At 55.8% G+C, this 17844-nt stretch overlaps 1 protein-coding gene and 2 pseudogenes across 1 annotated transcript; all 3 read right to left on the bottom strand.

Moving 5' to 3' along the window:
* Nucleotides 1–772: 772 nt before the first annotated feature.
* LOC126766391 (sodium-coupled neutral amino acid transporter 1-like) lies at nucleotides 773–2270 on the bottom strand (annotated as a pseudogene).
* A 1253-nt stretch (nucleotides 2271–3523) lies between these two features.
* Nucleotides 3524–5057, bottom strand: LOC126766392 (uncharacterized; annotated as a pseudogene).
* A 1375-nt stretch (nucleotides 5058–6432) lies between these two features.
* On the bottom strand, nucleotides 6433–8000 carry LOC126766393 (uncharacterized). The gene is given in 2 exon segments (XM_050484189.1): nucleotides 6433–6851; nucleotides 6854–8000. Coding segments are annotated over 2 exon segments (1566 nt in total).
* Between the last annotated feature and the right edge of the window lie 9844 nt (nucleotides 8001–17844).

Here is a 17844-nt window from a genome sequence, read left to right on the forward strand (position 1 = left end):
TTTCTCCGAAATGAGGGGGGAGAAGGGAAAGGAACGGAGAAAACTAAACGGTATGGGACCTGTCATCAAAAGTAACAGTTAAAAAAAAAAAAGAAGAGCAAAGAGGCCGGTGCTGGCGACGAGGGTGAGTTCTGTTCTGGACAACAATAGTATCAGCCCCCTGCCTGACGTTGGTAAAAGATGGGAGAAGGAAAAAACAACCTGTAAAAAAAAAAAAGAAAAGGTGCTTCTTTTTTTAAATAAGGGGATGGAAGAGATGATGGCGGCGGTGGTGGTGCCTCTGGCTGACATGGTTCACGTGCGCCACGACGCGTGTGTGTGCATTTTGGAAAGTGGCAAACTGCTGATCCGTTAGGTAAAAAAGAAAGGAGAAGAAGAAAAAAAGGAAGAAAAGAGCGCTTCACCGGACCCCAAAAAAAAATGAAGGCTAAACGAAGAAAAAAAAAAGAAGAGAGTAGCAGCTGAGAACGAAGAGATTTCAAATTCTTCTCGCGGTTTCGCGGCTAAAAACAAAGAGAAAGTAAAAAAAACCTAAAAAAGCGAAAAACAGCAAACATGAACTGACGTGCTCGATTGAAAGAAAGAAAGAAAAAAGAAAAGAAGGCATTGTCGTCCTGTGCGATATTCGTTTCTAACGGCGTGGTCACAAAAAAAGGGAGAGAGGGAAGACAAGTGGTGGTGGTGGTGGTCTGGAGGGTGGGTGGGGGAAGGAAAAAAAGGGACGATGACAACCATACATAAGAAAGAAGCAAAAAAGGGAAGGAAAAAGGAGCTACTCGTCGAAGAAGCTGGAGTAGATGGTGCCGATTGTACCCCAGACAAAGGCGATTACGCCTGCGACGAGCAGGAAATAGCACATGAAGTAGTGCCAAATGCCCACCGACCTGAGGGTCCAGTTCCCCGAGTACATCCAGAAGAGGGCGGGGAAGATGAAGCCGATGAACGCGCCGCAGGCGGAGCCGACAAGGCCAAAGGCCATGAGATGGACGGGATGAACAGACCGGCGACGAGGATGACGCCGGAGACCCCAACCACCAGCAGGATGTGGCGCCAGTAAGGGTTCGTCTCGAGGATCCCACCCAATGACGTAGTACAGGTAGTTGCGGATCGGGATCATGTTCATGGAGAAGGCCGCGCAGATCTTGACGAGCATGCCGACGTAGGCGACCATGATGTAGGGCTGGTGCACGGGGTCGAAGTTGTACAGCACGGAAGACTCCACGTCGCTGCCAAAGTCCAGGTAGCCAAAGACGCCGGCGAGGATGTAGAGGACCGTGCACACGGTGCAGGAGATGGCTGCTGCGAGCGTGAGCTGCCGGAGGGACAGGCGAGGACGCATCTCGAGGCAGATGTTGAAAATGGGTCCTTGGTTCATGAAGGAAAGATGTAGATGCTCAGCGCGTACACGGCGGAGTTGCCCGTGGCGAAGAGGATCACGTCGTCGCGAACGCCATTCTTCAAGCCGTTCAAGCAGCTGTGCACGATGATGCAGACGACAAAGTACAGCACCATCGTCACACCGACAAAGGACACGTACCGCAGCGTGTTCACGTGCTTCGGGATGATGACGGGCACCAGCAGGAACAGCCAGATCATCACCACAATCACGCGGTTGCCGTTCTTTGTCTTGAGGTACTCGGGCGTGCCGGGGGCCTTGAGCAGGATGGGGCTCATCAAACTGCCTGCCGCGCTCACGTAGGAGATGGCGGTGCCCACGCACGACAGCGCCAGCACAAACCCCACAAAGTAGCCCCCCACCGACCAAACACCATGTGCCCCGTCTCCTCAAAGCTGCGGGCCCCAATTTTGCGGATCACGATGCCCAGAATGGTTAGCGTGTAGATGGTGATGAGGTTTACCACGAAGAGGTATATAATGGCCATGATTATGCCGCTCGTTGAGAAGGAGTGCGCCATGCCGATGATCCCGCCGCCGAGTGTCACGGAGCAGAGGGTCAGCACATTCGAGAAGAGCCCGCCGTATGGCACCAGCCAACGGAAAACTTGGCGAACGGGGAATACCAGTGATTCTCGAGGGGCGCACTCTCTCCTTCCCACCGTCGGCGCCGGTTCCGTCAGAGTTGTCTGTCAGGCCGTCCGCGTTGCCCACCGCCGCCGCCAGCGAGGACTTTACAGGATCATCGATAAGGGAGGAATCGCCAGCGGCATCGCGCAGTCGTCGTGAAGGTAGGAGTCGGTCACATCGGCAACGGCCACTTCGGCAGGTTCTGCGCTCTCAGCTGGCGTGTCCGAAATGTGGTTCTTAGACATGCTCAGGTAGACTCCCCAACAGGAAAAAAGGGAAAAGAAAGAAAAAGAGAAAAAGTGTGCTTGCGTGTGTGTGTTGAAAATGGAAAAGAAAGATGAGAATTGCGTGTGTATGTGTGACGCAAAACAATTTGGGATCTTGAATTTCCGGAGACTTCGAAGGAGAAAAACAACCAGGAGAAGGGGGATAGAGTGAGTGAGTGACAGACGACTTCGGCAAAGCTGCCTTGAAGAAAAGAGGAGATGAAAACGGGAGCACGAGAGATCGCGTGCAGGATCGGTCCCTGTTCATTCTATTCGTTGCGTCGAGGCTTCTTCACTCAGTTGCGCTCTTTTTTTTTTTTTTTAATGCATCGTTCTTCCACTGCTGCGGGTTGCGGCTAGAGGGGGGAGAAAGGATTTAGTAGGTGTTTGCGAGGGGGTAAGGAGGAGAAAAGGGAAAAGAAAAAAAGGAAATAAGAGAAAAAAAGAGAGGAAAAAAAAAGAAAAAAATCTGAGAGGGACAGTAACACGCGTGCACATAGAGAACATGCCGTGACGCCGCGAGTCAATGAGTGCTCGGGTAGTGTGGAGGCAACGGCTGCACCGTCGCTGTGGAAAAAGGAAAAGGATAGTAAAGTGGAGGGGAAAAAGGAAGAAAGATGAGAGGGACAGGTGCGTACGAAAGGTGCCGCTCCACACTTGGGAGTCTCCGGTGCGATTACGTGCTTGTGTGACGGTTGCCGAAGTTATCTTTAGATGGGCCGCCACACAAATCAAAACAGAGAGAAAGAAAAAAAAAAAGAGAGGAAAAATAAAAAAAGAGAGTGTTAGGGTTAGGGAAAAGGGGGAAAGGAAATGGTGGCGCTCACGTACATGACGCGAAGAAAAGGAAAAAAAAAGAAAAAAAGAGAAAAAACGCGCAGGAAAAAAAAAGAAAAGGGACCACGAGCAGAATGGTCGGCGAACGTGTTACCAGTTCGCCCTGCTCACCTGCCAGCTGCCTCAGGGTCAAGGAGGCCAAAAAAAAAGAAGAGAAGAGAAAGAAGGGAGAGAGAGGGGGGGGGGAGGAGAGAGAGAGAGAGAAAAAAGATGAGCGAAAGAGGAATTCCAGAAAACAAAGAAGAACAAGTTGTTTTCTTGTGTGTTTGTATTTTTTTTCTTTTGCGAGATGTGTGGTGCATGTGCCAAGAAGAGGAAGAGGAACAATGACAACAAAACAAAAACAAAACGTATAAACAATAATTAAGTAAAAAAAAAAGAAAAAACAAGCATTTTTAGCTGTACTTGACAACCGTCGAGTAAATGGCCACGGTACCAAACACAATGGCAATGACACCGGTGATTAGCAGCGCGTACGTCGCGAGGTAGCGGAACAGGCCTTGGAGTGCAGCGTCCAGTTCCCCGAGTACATGCTAAAAAGTGCTGGAAAGATAAAGGCGATGAAGCCGCCGCAGAGCCCTCCCGACGAGACCAAAAATGATGTTGATGTCGGGGACAAAAAGGCCGAGAATAAGCGCGCCGACGGCGAAGAGGCCGGCGACGATGCTGTGCTTCCAGTACGGCAGCGTGTCAACGTTCCAGCGGAGGACTTGGAAGAAGGCGGTGCGGCAGGCGAACATGTTCTGTGAGAAGGATGCAACAAGTTTGACGATGATGCCGACGTAGCAGACGAAGAAGATGGGATACGCGAAGGGGTTGAAGTAGAGCAAGGATGTTGCCGGAAACCTCAGGGCCAAAGTCGCAGTAGCCAAAGAAGCCGATTAAGAAGTAGAGGACCGCGCAGATCCCGCAGGAGAGCGCGGCGGTGATGGTCATGCGGTGCACCGAGCGCGGGCGCGCCTCGCGTGCGATGGCGATGGAGTTTACCTGATTGAGATAGCCAAAGATGAAGATGGCCACCGCGCTCACGCCTTCGTTGCCGGTGCGGAACATAACCAGATCCTTGCGGATGCCGTGTTCGAACGCGTTCTGTGCCGAGTGCCCCACCACGCAGAAGACAAAGAACACGACAAAGGCGACGCCCACGAGACTCAGGTACCGCAATGAGTTGATTTGCTTCGGCATCGACGCCGGCAGCATAAAGAGAAGCCACACCGCTGACTGCAGGCAGCGTCGCCCCTCCGAGCGGTGCAGGAAGTCCGGCAGGGACGGCTTCGACTGGAAGATGGCAGTGAAAATGTCGCCGACGGCGACCACGTAGCCAATCGCACCGCCGAAGCACAGCAGCCACATCACGCAGGCCACAAAGATGTCCGCGCCAGGCCCGAACAGGTTCCGCGCGAGCAACTCAAAGCTCATCAGCCCCGTCTTGTCAGAGACCTCTGCGAGCAGCGTGATCGAGAAGATCGTAAAGAGCGTCACAACGACAAGGTAAATAAGCGCCATGGCGAGACCAGCGGTGTTGAACGCGGAGGGGTATGACATGACACCAGCGCCGAAGGTCACGCTGGCCAGGTTCAACACACCGCTCAGAATGCCACCGCGTGGCACGACGTAGTTGAAGGCGCGCGCCACAACACGCAGAGGTCCACCTCCGCACCACCCCGAGGAGGACGGCGCTTCCGTCTTGTTCGGCGAGCTGACGCCGTGGTCGTCTTCATCGCCGGAGGAGACGCTGTCGCGTGTGACGGTGACGCCCACCGCGGCGCTGTTCGGCTTCTTGCCTTCGTCGCCGTGCGTCTCGACCATGTCGTCCACCAGATAATCCGCTGACTCGCGTGCAGGTGTGGAGTCATCTCCGCCATTGAGCGATACCGCAAATAGGCGCTGCTCCACCACCTCGTAGTCGGGCTGATTTGGGTAGGACATGGTTAGCTTGCTTGCTTGTTTATTCGTCTTTCACGTGTATGTTATTGTCGTTGCTGTAACTGTTACACTGTTTTCCTCTAGTGTGGATGTAGAAAAAGATGTGCGTACGCAACACACACACACACACACAAAAAAAAAAGAGATGATTTGAAGTAGATGTTGTGGGCAAACGAGTGAGACTGCGTAGCAAGTATAGGCGCCTACAGTGGTTTTCGTTCACGTTTTGCCGGTCGATTACGGGTTACTGGTTCCGTGTGTTGGTGAAGGAAAGGGAAGAGTGAATGAGAGAGAGAGAGAGAGAGAGAGAGAGGGAGAGGGAGAGGTCCGCTGAGCTGTTCCATGAATGTGGAGCGCACCCCACCAAGACATTCCATTAGGGGGCCACCGCTTGGCGGTCTTGTGAGCATCGGTGTCAACGCGCTGGTGGAGACACCTTCTCAAATAGCGTCGAACACATTCTTTTTTTTTTCTCAAATTTTTTTTTACTTCGTGTTAGAGAGAGAGAGAGAGAGAGAGGGAGAGGCATTTGAGGGAGAGAAGGTGAAGAAACCGTTTAAGGGCTACAGATAAAACGCGTTCGCGTGATACTCATCCATTCTTTTGCTTTCCTTTCCGTTCCACAGGCCTCGCAAAGGCCAGTCCCCCTCCCCCTCTCTCCCCTCAATGCCAACACGAGAGAGCGCCTTCGTCGGCGTCAAGTCATTTCTGTCAAGGCCGCATGGATGAGGGTCCTGTCGCCTCTCGCCACTGCCAGCCGGCTGCTTAGGCTGGGCGTGGGAACGGAAAGGGGAAACGGAAGGCAACGGCAAAAGCAAGAAAAAAAAAACAGGGAAAAGAACATTAATCACCAAAAAAAAAAAGGAATGTAAAAAAAAAGAAAGAAACGCTGCGTGAGTGTTCTTTTACAACAAGTGGTGACGGCGTAGAAAAAAAAAAGAGGGAAAATGGAAGAAGTAGAAGAAAGGCAAAAAAAAAAAATACGGAGAAAGTAAAAGAAGGAAAATCGAAACAAAAAAAAAAGAAAGAGAGAGAGAGAGAGAGGGGTGAATCCGGTGACAGAGAACGGTCCAGTAGCGGTCCGCAGGTTTCAATAACCATTGTAAATGAAAGGGGATGGCACAAACACAACAAAAAAAAAAAACGAAAAGAGAGGAAGCCACGGCTTTGCCCACCACGTGCGAGAAAGCCCGTCAGCCAGAGGAAGTGAAAGAGAAGGTGAAAAAGGAAAAACAAAAAGCATCTCCCCTCCTGCGAGTAAAGCCACATATTATTCTTTTCGCGTTGGGTTTTCATGTGTGTGTGTTTTTTTTTCCCTTTTTTCAAAAAAAAAAAAGCTTATCGATGTGCGAGCGTGCGCATGCGTGGTTGAAACCACTCACGCGAAGGAGTTGCCCACCGTCGAGTAGATGGTGGTGGCCGTTCCAAAGCAGATAGCGACCACGCCGCCAATGAGGAGCAGGTAGGTACCAAAGTAGAGAAGCGGCCCCGCCGCGCGGAGGGTGAAGTTCCCGCAGTACATCCAGAAGAGCGCCGGGGACACCATACCAATGGAAGCGCCGGAGATCGAGGACATGAGCCCAAAGACGGTGTTGATGGCAGGGATGAACAGCCCGCAGATGAGGGCGGCCGTGCAGAGCGCCGTCATGACCAATATGTGGCGCCAGTAGGGCACCGTCTCCGCGTTCCAGCGGAGGATGTAGTAGACAGCGTCGCGGAAGGGAATCATGTGCAGGGCGAAGGCGACGCTGATCTTGATGACGATGCCAACGTAGCCGACCAGAATGTAGGGTCTGCCACCGGGTCGTAGAGCGAGAGGACGGAGTCGGTCACGCGGCTGCCAAAGTCCAGGTAGCCAAAGAGCCCGGCGAGGATGTACAGTACGCAGCAGCCAATCATCGAAATGGCAGCGTACAAAGTGAAGCGGCGGACGCTGAAGGGGCGCATCTCCGCCATAATCTCCATCGCATTGATCTGACTGAGCAGCGCGAACATAAAAACGCCAAGGCCCTCCAGCGCGGCGTTGCCAGTGCGCACCACCACAATCTCCTTGCGGATCGCGGGGTTGCGCAGGCCGTGGAGGGCGGAGTGCACGACCATGCAAATGACAAAGTAGATCATGAAAAAGACGGCGAACGTCGAGATGTACCGCAAGGAGTTGATCTTTTTCGGCAGGGCGAGCGGCAGCATGAGCACCATCCAGACCAGCGACGTCATCACCCGGTTTCCACTGTGCGTCTTGAGGTAGTCCGGGGCGCCGGGTTGGTCCAGCACCGGCACCAGCAGCGTGCGTGTGGCGATGACATAGGACACGGAGCCGCCAAAGCACAAGATGATAAGCAGCACCGCGAGCAAATAGTCGGCGCCGGGTCCCATCAACAGCCGCGCGGCCTGTGAGAAGGTTCGCGCGCCCACCTTCTCGTGCACACGGGCGAGCAGGTACAGAGAGAAGATGGTGCCAATGAGCACCAGCACAAGAAAGAGGATCGACATGGCAATTCCGCTCAGGTTGAAGGCGGACGGGGTGGAGATGATGCCGGCGCCCAGCGTCGCGGAGGAGAGGTTGAACACGGAAGACACGAGCCCACCGTAGGGCACAATGAAGTTGAACACCAAGCCAATCTGTCGGATGCTCTTGGGCAGTTTGCGCTCCTTGCCACCGCTATTTTGTTCGTCCGCCGTCCTCGTCTCCGTCGCCCAAGCCTCCGGGACCTCTCCCCTGTCGAGCTCGCTGTTGAGGTGACCGAACGGCTGACTTGGATCGATGCTGGAGAGGTTCACGCGCATCAGTTTTGTCGTGTCGTCCTCTTTTGGCTTCTCGACGCCGCCGTCGTCATCGCGGGCGGGCTGCTCGCGCGCCGGCTGGAAGACCAGCTCGTCCTCAGGGAGCGCCTGTGAGTCGTTGCATAGTCTCACCTCCTGTGCAGGGACGTCGTTAGAGGACATTTGCTTCTTGTTTGCACCGTCGGTAGAAGAGAGCGCAACGCCAAAGAAAAAAAAAAAAAGCAAAAAAGACAAAAGACAGCAGTCGTGGAGAGCACGTAGAAAAAAAAAAAGAAAAAAAAAGAGAAAAACACAAATTCAATGAGCGGAAAAAGCAAACAACAAATGAATGAACGCGTGGAGTGCAGTTCTAGAAGGATAAACAAACTGAAAGGAGGAGACGTGAGCCGCAAGAAAAAAAGAAGAGATGGCAATAAAAAAAGGGCCTCTTTGTTGAGGCAGAAAGAACACAGAGCGACACGTTCGTCGCGCCTCTGTTTCCTTTATCAATTGCGTGCATTTCACTCTTCTTTTTTCCTTCTTCTTCTTTTTTTTTTCATTCACTTTGATGTCCGTATCACATGTTTCTTAGTAAGGGGGAAAGGACAGAGGAACAGAGGAAAGAAAGGCATCATTAGAATAGGAGACGGAGCAGACAGCGCGAGTGAGCCAGAAAACAAAACAAAAAAAATGAAAAGAAAAGAAAAAGAAGAAGTAGGGAAGAAGAAGTGAAGAGAACCGCCAGAAACGGCTCTAGATTTCTCTCTCTCTTTCTTTTCCGTTGTTTTGAGAGCAAATAAAAAAAAAAAGAAGGAAAAGAATTCAGGCTGGTCGCAGTCCGTACAAACATAAGGGAAACACACAAGAAAAAAAAACGTAGAGAAGTAATCGAGGATACCGGTCACTTGACCTTTTGGTGCTGGCCTTTCCGTTCGTGGCCCTGAGGGCGGCGATGCGGTCCGAGGGGAGACCCTCGGACTGGAAGGTGCCAAAGACCCAATCCCAGAACATAATGTACTGTCCAAAGTTGACACGAGGCTGGCGGTGGTGGTAGTTATGAGCGTTCACATTGAACATGTAAGGAATGTGGAGGTCGACGCGGGTGTGGTTGAGGCTGGCGAGGGTGCCGCCGATAAAGATGAAGAGAATGGCGGTGAAAGCGTGCACCTGGCCGGCGGGGACCATGCGGGTGAGCAGGTAGAGCGCAAGGAGGTGCACGTACTCGCCGGTAACGTACTCGATCGGGTGGTCGTTGATGGCGTCGGTGTTGCCGCGGAAGGGGGACATCTGGCGGTGGTGGTGCTTGTGGATGAGGGGTAGATGGGCGGCCAGTGCAGGGCCCAGTGAAAAAGTGTGTAGAAGAAGTCGTAGATGATGAAGAGGGCCGCCAGGTGGACCGGCAGCCACTTGAGAGCGGTCAGAACGGTCCCCTTATCGAAGAAGTCAATGGACATCCGGCTGACCTCCTTGTTCACAATAAACTTGTAAACGTGGTACACAAAAACGGCGGTGACCGCCTTGGCGAAGGCGATGTAGACCTTGTCCGTGGTCGTCAACTGCATCAGAGGCTTTACGCGCTCCGGGATGCGCTTTGTGACCAACTTGGCGATGCAGGGGATGACCACCGCGTTGTAGAAGCCAAAGCCGACAAAGATAACACCGACAAAAGCCAGTTCGAGCAACAACTTCGCGGCCGGTGGCAGCCCTTCCACGTACCGCAGTGCGGCAACCCTCCTGTTCTCCGCATCAGCAGCAGCAATAGTGGCGTTCTGCATGCTGTTGTGTGTGTGTATGTGTGTGTGTGTGTTTTTGCAAAGTGGTTGTGTGGTATTTGTGCTTGCGTGATAAGCTGTTTTTGAATTGCTCGTTTTTCGTTTTTTTTTTTGATGGAATGATCCCGTCTTTTCTGACTATGAAACCGCGGAAGTGCCTGCGCAAAGCTGAGCCGAAAAGGAAAACCCAAAAAAGAAAAAGCAGAGAGAGAGAGCAGAGGCACCGCTGCAAAAAAAGTAGCTTACAACGGGAGAGAGAGAGAAAAAAAAAAAACTGTAATGACTCACTGATGGATCCTTTCTTTTTGTGTGTGTATGTGTGTGTGTTTTTAGTGAGTTTGGGTTGAGGAGCCATGTGCGTGAAGAGTGTGTGATTGTGTAGGGGGAAAAAAAAACACCGAAGATGGTGCCCAGGCGCACGGGGCAAGAGCCTCGGCGTGTGGGTTCCGCGGAGGGGTGTGTCCGCCTCATCTTCCTTCTGTGGCATGAAACTTTGCATCAGGCTTCTTTTTTTTTTGCTGTTGTTGTGGTTTGTCCTGAATGGCAGCGTTGGTGGGTTTTGTGACGGTGACAGCAAGAAGGACAAGAGCAACAAAAACAAAAAAAGAGAACACGAAAACCGAGAGAGAAGCACATCCATGACAAGAAAAAAAAAAGGCTAAAGATCGTTTCGTACGGAGAGGTCCTCTGCAAAGTCGTTGGCCTGTGCGCTCTCCTGCATGGTTGGAATGAAGTCGGACTCTTCGGAGAGACCGTCACCGACCGGAGGAGGCGCTGTCTCCCGCCATCTCCTCCTCACCCCGCGCCGTGGGCTCGTCCGCCGGGGCCGTAGGAGGTTCGTCGAGACGCTCTTCAGGGCCACGGCGCTCGTCTTCCACTTCTCCTCTCGCAGCTTGCGGCGGCGGGTGCACAAATTCCTGTGAGCGGTGCTCCTCCACGGGAGGGAAGACAGACCCGCATCCGCGGCCGCGTCGGCTTGAAGTGGCAGCTCGGCGTACTCATGCGCCGATGCCGGTTCTGGTGGTGGGGTTGATTCTTCAACAGGTGCCTGATGCTCGTGCCCTGGGCTGTGGCGCTCCTCCTGCGCGGTACAGTCCGCACCTTCGAGGGCGGCGCTCGCCTCTTCCGTTGGCGCGCCAGCGTCCTGCCGTTGCCCATTCCGTGCCTCCAGCGGTTTATCTTGGTGGCCGAGGCCGGCGTCCAGAGTGGGCGGTCCCTCTTCTACCGGGGCGTCCGTGCGCCCCTTCTCCTCTCCGCGGGCCTCGGCAAAGCTGGTTTGCAGCTCCTCCGCGTCCCCTCGCTCACTCTGAGCGGTCGCATCGTCGCGGTCCAGGTCCCTCTCCCCGGCAGCGGATGGTTATCAAGGGGTTGACGATCGCCGTGGGTGGGGCCCTCCCGGTGCTGCGGCTGCTCCGCAAAGACCGAGACAAAGCCGCTCTCTGCAGGGAAGGCAGCGGCCAGCGCCACCACCGGTGCAGCGTCAGACAGTTGGTGGACAGTGCCTTGCGCGCGAAATCGCTTCGGCTTTCCTGCAGAGAGAATAAGCATCAATGTCGTGCCTGTAACGGCTAAAACAAAACAAAACACCAGAGTGTGCTTGATGGCCGCCCAGAGCGGCGCGACGACAGTGCGCCACGCCAGCGCGCCACCGGGCAGCGCGGACACGACCCGTGGGACGCCTCCGCCCTTCCCATCGTCGTGCGCCACGTCGTGGAGCTTGCCAATGTCTCGAATGCCATTCTGGGACTTGGCCACGCTGGTGGCCAGCAGCGCCCCTGTCGCCTCGAGCGATGGACGCTCCTGGTTCATGATCTCACTGATGTTGAGGGCGCCTTGCCTCATCTGCTGAATTGCATTCTTGATGTCCTCCACGACCTGGTCTTCCACTGACCGTTGCCCGCCTTCCTCTTCCTCCTCCTTCTTGAATGGCGCAGCTGCCCTCGACTTTGGAGTCGGGGCGCAAGCGGACTGGTTTGCTTTCGCGGAGCGCCGACCGTCTCTTCTTCAACGGTGACAACGGTGGGCGCAGGGGCGTGCAGCCGCCAAGAAAGCCGTCTTTGGCGTAACCGCCGACCGCGTTCCCCGCTGGGGTGGATGCGAACACCTGAAGGGCCGCGGCAGCGCCGGATGGAAAGGCCGCAGGCACTTCCTGCTGCAGCAGCAGGGGCACTTGGCCGACACACGTCAGGGGAAGCCTACCGGAGCTCGCCTCGGCGGCCCGCGCCTCCTCCAGCAGTGTGGCCGCAGTGGCGGCGTCGGTGCGTAGTCGAGCGTACAGCTCAGGGAGTCGCTTCTGATAGTAAGAGCCCGTCGGCTCTCGTTCTTCATCTCTCAGCCGCACGGTGTTCGAGCCGTGGGCGGCATCTGTTCTCTCTGCTCCTCCGGTAGACGTTCCTTCGCTTGGCTCATTCGATGCAGAGATTGCTCTCTCGAGCGCCGCAGCGGCCTGCAGAAGGGGCCCGAGTCGGCGCAAGTAAGCCCCAGAGGAGACGTCACAGTGCACTTCTTGCCGTGCCTTTGCGACGGCTCTCTCTAGGCGGCACTGTAAGGCGTAGACTTTGTCTTGGTACGCTTCCAGTGGATGGTGCGATGAGTTTGCCACTACTTCCTCTGGAATCATCTCTGACAGCACGTTCTTGCACGCGTGAGACGTCACCGTTTGCGTTCTTTGCCTTGCGGAAAAGGTGTACGGAAACAATCTTGTGATTGGAAAGCAAAAGGTACTGACGGAAGGGGAGGGGGAAGTGCGCAAGAACGAGAAAAGGGAAAAAGTGTGTGTGTGTGTGTGTTGTGAGACGATGACGCGTCTCACCCAAACAGTGATCGTGGCAGGCGCAGCCTGCGAAAAAAAAAGAAAAATGGGGAGCACGGTTGTGACTGTGCGCTTCTTTTTTCCTTTTCCCTCTTTGGATGGGTGAAGGAAAAAATGCACCATAGACAGAAAAAAAAAAAACAGGAGCATTGTGTGAAAACGTAGGAGTGAAGTCGAGCGGTGGGGTGAAAAACCGGACATCACGGTTCGTACGCGAGTCGCAAGCCCGTGGATAAAAGGCGAAGCGCTTTTACCAAGTCAAGGTGCCGTTCCGAATGCAAGAGGCCCACGCACGCCACTTTGCTCCTTCGCGAAGAGCGCGTAGGAGAGTCGCTGGCAGGACATGCACGTCACGAGCGGGGTTTGCTGCCGTTGCCCTCGACGTCGCCACCGCTCTGGCACAGCGAGGAGAGTATCCCTAAGCGCCTCCTCTAGCGTCTGGAAGGCCTTCCGCGAAGCGCCGGTGTTGCTTTTTGTGTCGGCGTCGATGCCGGCCGTGGGCTCGCGAACGGGATTCTGCACTTCGACGTCGGCCGCCACGATGACCAACTTCACGCGTCCTGCGCGGAGGTGCTTGATTGTTTCCTTCAGCCCCACCACATACCGTTGCCGTGCTTTAAACTGCAACGGCTGCTTCTGCTTCAGCTCTCGCTGTTCCCTGTAAAGACCCTGCAAGGTCGTGAACGTCAAGTCGTCTAAAAGTCAGTGAGACGGTTTCTGCAGTAATGCCCCACGAATAAAGGCGGGAGAGAGTGTGGCCTTTGCTTTTGTGTGCTGGTTGCGAGAGATGGAGGAGCGCAGTCTTCGGCGCTGGTGCAAAGACACAAGCCCACCAGCTCGTCCGTTGCGTTGCTCATGGAAAGGTCCACCGCTTCGCGCAAGAAGGTCTGCACCGTGGCGGCAGGAACCAAACGCGGGTACCGCCCCGTGCGCTTGTCGATCCTGTCTTGCTGTGGATGAAGGCCAACGCCAAGTAACGTAGTGGAAGGGTAGTTGCTGACGTAGCAGGCGGTGCCGTCGGGTGCCGCTGGAGGGCTCGTTTCGCCTCGCCCAGCGCGCTCGTCTTGCGCTGCATCGAGCGCGTTGCCACTCGTGCTCGGGCGCAGTAGGTGGCGGAGTTTACAACGGCGGTTGCGGAGCTGTCGTTTCAGCTGACCAACCCGTCCGTAGTGTTTGGTTGTCATGGCGGCACTCATTTGAGCGTAGAGGACGTCCATCTCGCAAACAAGCCGCTGGGCCCGCACGATGGCAGCCGCAAACCCATCGTGACCCTCCTTTCTTTTCCCGCAGTCGCGGTCTCCGCTTCTCGCATGGCTTTCTCGCGTTGTGCGTGGATGCGGCGCTTCAGTGCGGTGAAACGCTTCTGGTGGTTGAAGGCGACTTGTGAATTGGGGTCTCGCGCCTTCCTTCGCTTTTTCAGCGGTGCGAGTGCTCCCCGCGCCCCGTTTGCATCCGTGGCACGTCGACTCCTGAGGACGTCACCCGCGCGGTGGCTGCCCACGAGGAGCGTGCCAGAGGCCACGCCACCGTCGCGCTGGGTGTCTTTGCGTTGTCGCAGCTTCAGTTGGCCAGCGTCAAAAAGTCCGAGAGGTAGACGATTTTGCTCGGCTTTTTGGTGTTACCCGTCTGCCACCGCTTCAGTGTCTGCTCGTGTCGAAACACCTCAAGAGCCCTCAGCCGATCCTCCTTACTAGCCTTGGGAGGCATTTTTTGTTTGTTTGTCTGTTTCAAAATCGTCCAGGTACGGTAGCACCTCTTCTTCTGTTTGTGTGTTTGCCTGTCGGTGTTAGCGGCTCTTGCCTTGGTCTTGATCCTGCAGTTTCACGACCGGTTCGCGATCGACGGTAGGGGAAGAGAGAGAAACGACGGTGGAGAGGAACACAATGGCGGGCAGTTCCACCTTGCGTGTGGATGCGTTGACCGCGATCACAGCCACTCTTTTTTTTTTTTTTTTTGTGTGTGTGTGTGTGCCGCTTTCTTCATCTTTAAATGGGTCACCATTCTCAACCCTGACACCATTGACTTTTTTTACTTTTTTTTTTTTACGTCGATAAGTTACGTCTGTGGCTCTACGCTAAAACTTCCACGTCAGGCCACATTTCATGTGGCGAAAGGTCTCCACTGGCGACAGGCGCATGTACTGCATTTCCTCGGGTTGGTCAGGGGCTGGAGCCCGGAGTGTAGGCGTCTCTCCTTGAAAGCGACAAACCAGCTAAAGGAACACTCGAATTTGCGCGGCATGAACTTGTTGAAAGCGTCCACCGTCACGCGTGGGATGTCAGAGGTCAGTGAGACCCCAACCGACGCGCGGGTATTCGCGGAAACTGTCCACGAAGCAGGCGTTGGCGAAAGCCTGCACGTTTGTGCTGTTGAAGAGCCCGACAGGGGCGTCGTCGACGGCGCCTTTTTCCCCGCGAGCTTCCCGTGGCCCGTCGCCGTCACTCCCACTGCCACTGCCTCTCTTGGCCTTGTCTTTCTTTTTGCTCACCTCCACGGAGAACGCCGAGTACCAGTTTCGGCTGTGGTGCATGTTGCTGTAGTCATTGTCAAAGCCGCGGAGCAGCTTAGGGTTCCATTTGGGCCCTGCGTCGCCCACAGGTACTCGTGGGCCGTATCGTTGGACGCCTCTGCGGCTGCCGGCGCTGCGTCGGCGTCTGCCGTGGTTGCGGCAAAGGCAAGCGGGCGCATGAGACAGGTTTGGTTGCGCAGCTTGACCTTCAACTGCCGCCTCAGAATCGTCACCGGCCACTCCACCCAAGACTCGCTCCACAGCTTGCCAAAGAGGGTCATGCGACGATCGCTCGTGCAGTACTCGACGCCAGGGCCCGCCTGCCACTGCACGCGATAAGACACCGAGCGAGAGAAACCGGCCGACGACAACGCCAGGGACTGGATCGCGCTGTCGTAGGCGTCGGCAATGGTGAAGTTCACTACGGCGTCGTCGACCTGGGGCCCTTTTGCTGGGTCACGGTACCGCAGGTGGCTGTTCTCAACGGTTGCCCTCGATGTGGAAAACGAGGTGCTGTAGCGGGGGTTCGCGCTGTGCACAATTAAACGCAGGCCATCTTCTACCAGGTCCGCCTTTCAACCTTGCCAGACTCGGGGGCGTACCGTCGTTCGGGGTGGCTGCTCCTGTTGTAGACGGCGGCTTCTACCGCGCCGGGGCGCGACCACCGCCACGGAGCAAAGATGGACTCTCTGCCTGCAAACGGCTCCGCCTCTGCTGGCGTTATCGTTTTAGCGGGATCTTACACGACCCCGACAGGTTCACGCGCGCCACCTTTGCCAAGTCGGGCACCCAGCGATGGGCGGAATCCTCTGGAGTCGCGCCCGTCGGCATCCCCTCCACGCCTTCCACGTCCGATAATTTGAGGTGCGACGCCACCGGAAAGCTCACGCTGCCGCGGAGATAGTACGGCACTTCCTGTGGCGTCTCCCTGCCATCCCCGCCGAGGCCAGTGATCGGTTTGTGGTGGGACTGGGGAAACAACACGAAACGGAAGACGTCACTGCGCTGGGGCGCCGCGACGTAGCCGCCAAGAGCGGGCCGCACCGCCCCGTCCTGCGGGGGCTGTACGACCTATCCGCCGACAATTGGCGCTCCAGATTCCGCTTCCGCACCACTTCGCGGAGGATGGTACGGGACAGCTCGTTGTCGGGTGACGTTGGCGCTGGCAAGGAAACGCTGCCGCCCTCCTCTGCGCCGTTCGCGTTGGCCCTTTCCTTCTTTTTTTTACCGCTTTCGAGAAGCACGCGGACGGGGCCTTGGGGGCCGTCCGCAGCATCCTGCCCTTGCGTTCCCGTTCCTGCCACGACAACGGCATGGACGGGAGTGGGGTTGGCCGTCTCGTTGTTGTAGTTGGGCCGCAGCGGCTGGTGGGGATCCGAGGGAAAGGAAAAGCGCGACCACCGCAGGGTGTCGCAGGCCTTGACATCGTTTTCGAGCGCAGATAAATCCAGGTTCTCGCCCTTCTTCTGTGACGCGGTGGAGGCCTTGCTGCCGGTGGCCTTTTCGTTCACCGTGGGAAGACTCGGGTACCTCCTTCGCAGCCAATCAAGGCACGCATCCTTTGCACTAAGTTTCTCGGTTGCTGCAAGGAGCGCGAGAGGACGCTGCTCACGGGTCTCTAGAGGTGTGGCACCCGCCATTGCTTCTCCATCCATTAAAAAAAAAAAGAAAAAAAGAAACACACTGTCTGTGAAGAATGACGTTTTTGCTTGTCATTAGCAAAGTAGGAGCGGAACAAGACGCAAGAAAATCACATGATGCCAACACATTTTTTTTTTTTTTTAGGAAACGGTGTGAGAGTGAGTGCGGGGGGGGGGGGGGTGGAGTGAGGCTTCCTATCAAGACTGGCCAAACCGGTGCACATAGAGCTGCCATTGCTACTGTCAACGCATTCTCTCTTTCCGGCCCCCCTTCCTTCCCTTCCTTCTTTCGTTGTTTCACAATTCTCGCACTTGAATTGAGTAAATTTGTTCTGTGACAGCAGGGAGCGTGCGCTACCGCCGCGCTGCTCCCGCGTTAAACGAAGTCAGTCAGTCGCCCGCCGATGCCAGCATCGCTTCCGCCTTTTCTGCGAGAGCCGGGACGTGCAGGCGTTCTGCCTTTTCCTTAACGTACCCCCACACGGCGGCGGACAGCCGCACGGCGCGCAACGGCGTGCGCTGCAGCAGCTCCGCGAGTCTGGCGAGGTCGTCGCGAGTGAAAAGTTGCGCCTGTGGAGGGCGGATCTCCAGGCAGTGAGCTTCCGCGTTAACGACCTCCTCGCCGCGGCCACTCAGTTTCTCCAGCACGCTGCGGGACAGGAAACGAGAAGGGGCCTCGCGTAACGCACCCGGGCAGGCGCGCTCGTGCAGGTCGACCGCCTCAAGCAGGTCCAGGACAGAGATGCGGGTGAGCCAGTCACGGAAGTCAAGCTGCACTGGACCGGGGAGAGGCCGGTACCCGCCGTAGGTGTTGGTGCCGTTGACGATGAGGATCTTGGTAAAGGTGTCCCGAACGTCAATGTCTAACGCGGTGTCATAGGCCGCGTCGCCGTCACCCGCCTCGCACTCAAAAAACGCAGTCCCTTGAGAGATTGCTCTGCGGGCCTGCAGCATGCGCGCGATGTTCCCGTTCGTGTCTGGGTTTTGCTGCTGGGCACAAATGTCAGCGAAAACGTCCACGTGCGCAAGGGAAACCACGCGCAGTTCCATCAGGAAGGTGAAACGGTCCGCAAACACCTCCATCAGCGCGGTCAGCGGTTCCAACAGTTCCAAAGCGATTTCAGGCTTTCGCTGCAGCTGGCTCAGGTATTGTGCGACAGTGCACATGTCCGTCGGCCGCAGCACAAACACCGGTGGTGGTGGGGCCGACGCGCCACCACTCTGCGCTGCCGCGCTGGCGGTCCGCACGACGCCTCGCGCGCAAGCGGCCTCGCACCGCGCGAGGAAGCGGTCC

Source organism: Bactrocera neohumeralis, unplaced genomic scaffold, assembly GCF_024586455.1.
Source record: "Bactrocera neohumeralis isolate Rockhampton unplaced genomic scaffold, APGP_CSIRO_Bneo_wtdbg2-racon-allhic-juicebox.fasta_v2 ctg1008, whole genome shotgun sequence".
Classification (NCBI taxonomy): Eukaryota; Metazoa; Arthropoda; class Insecta; order Diptera; family Tephritidae; genus Bactrocera; species Bactrocera neohumeralis.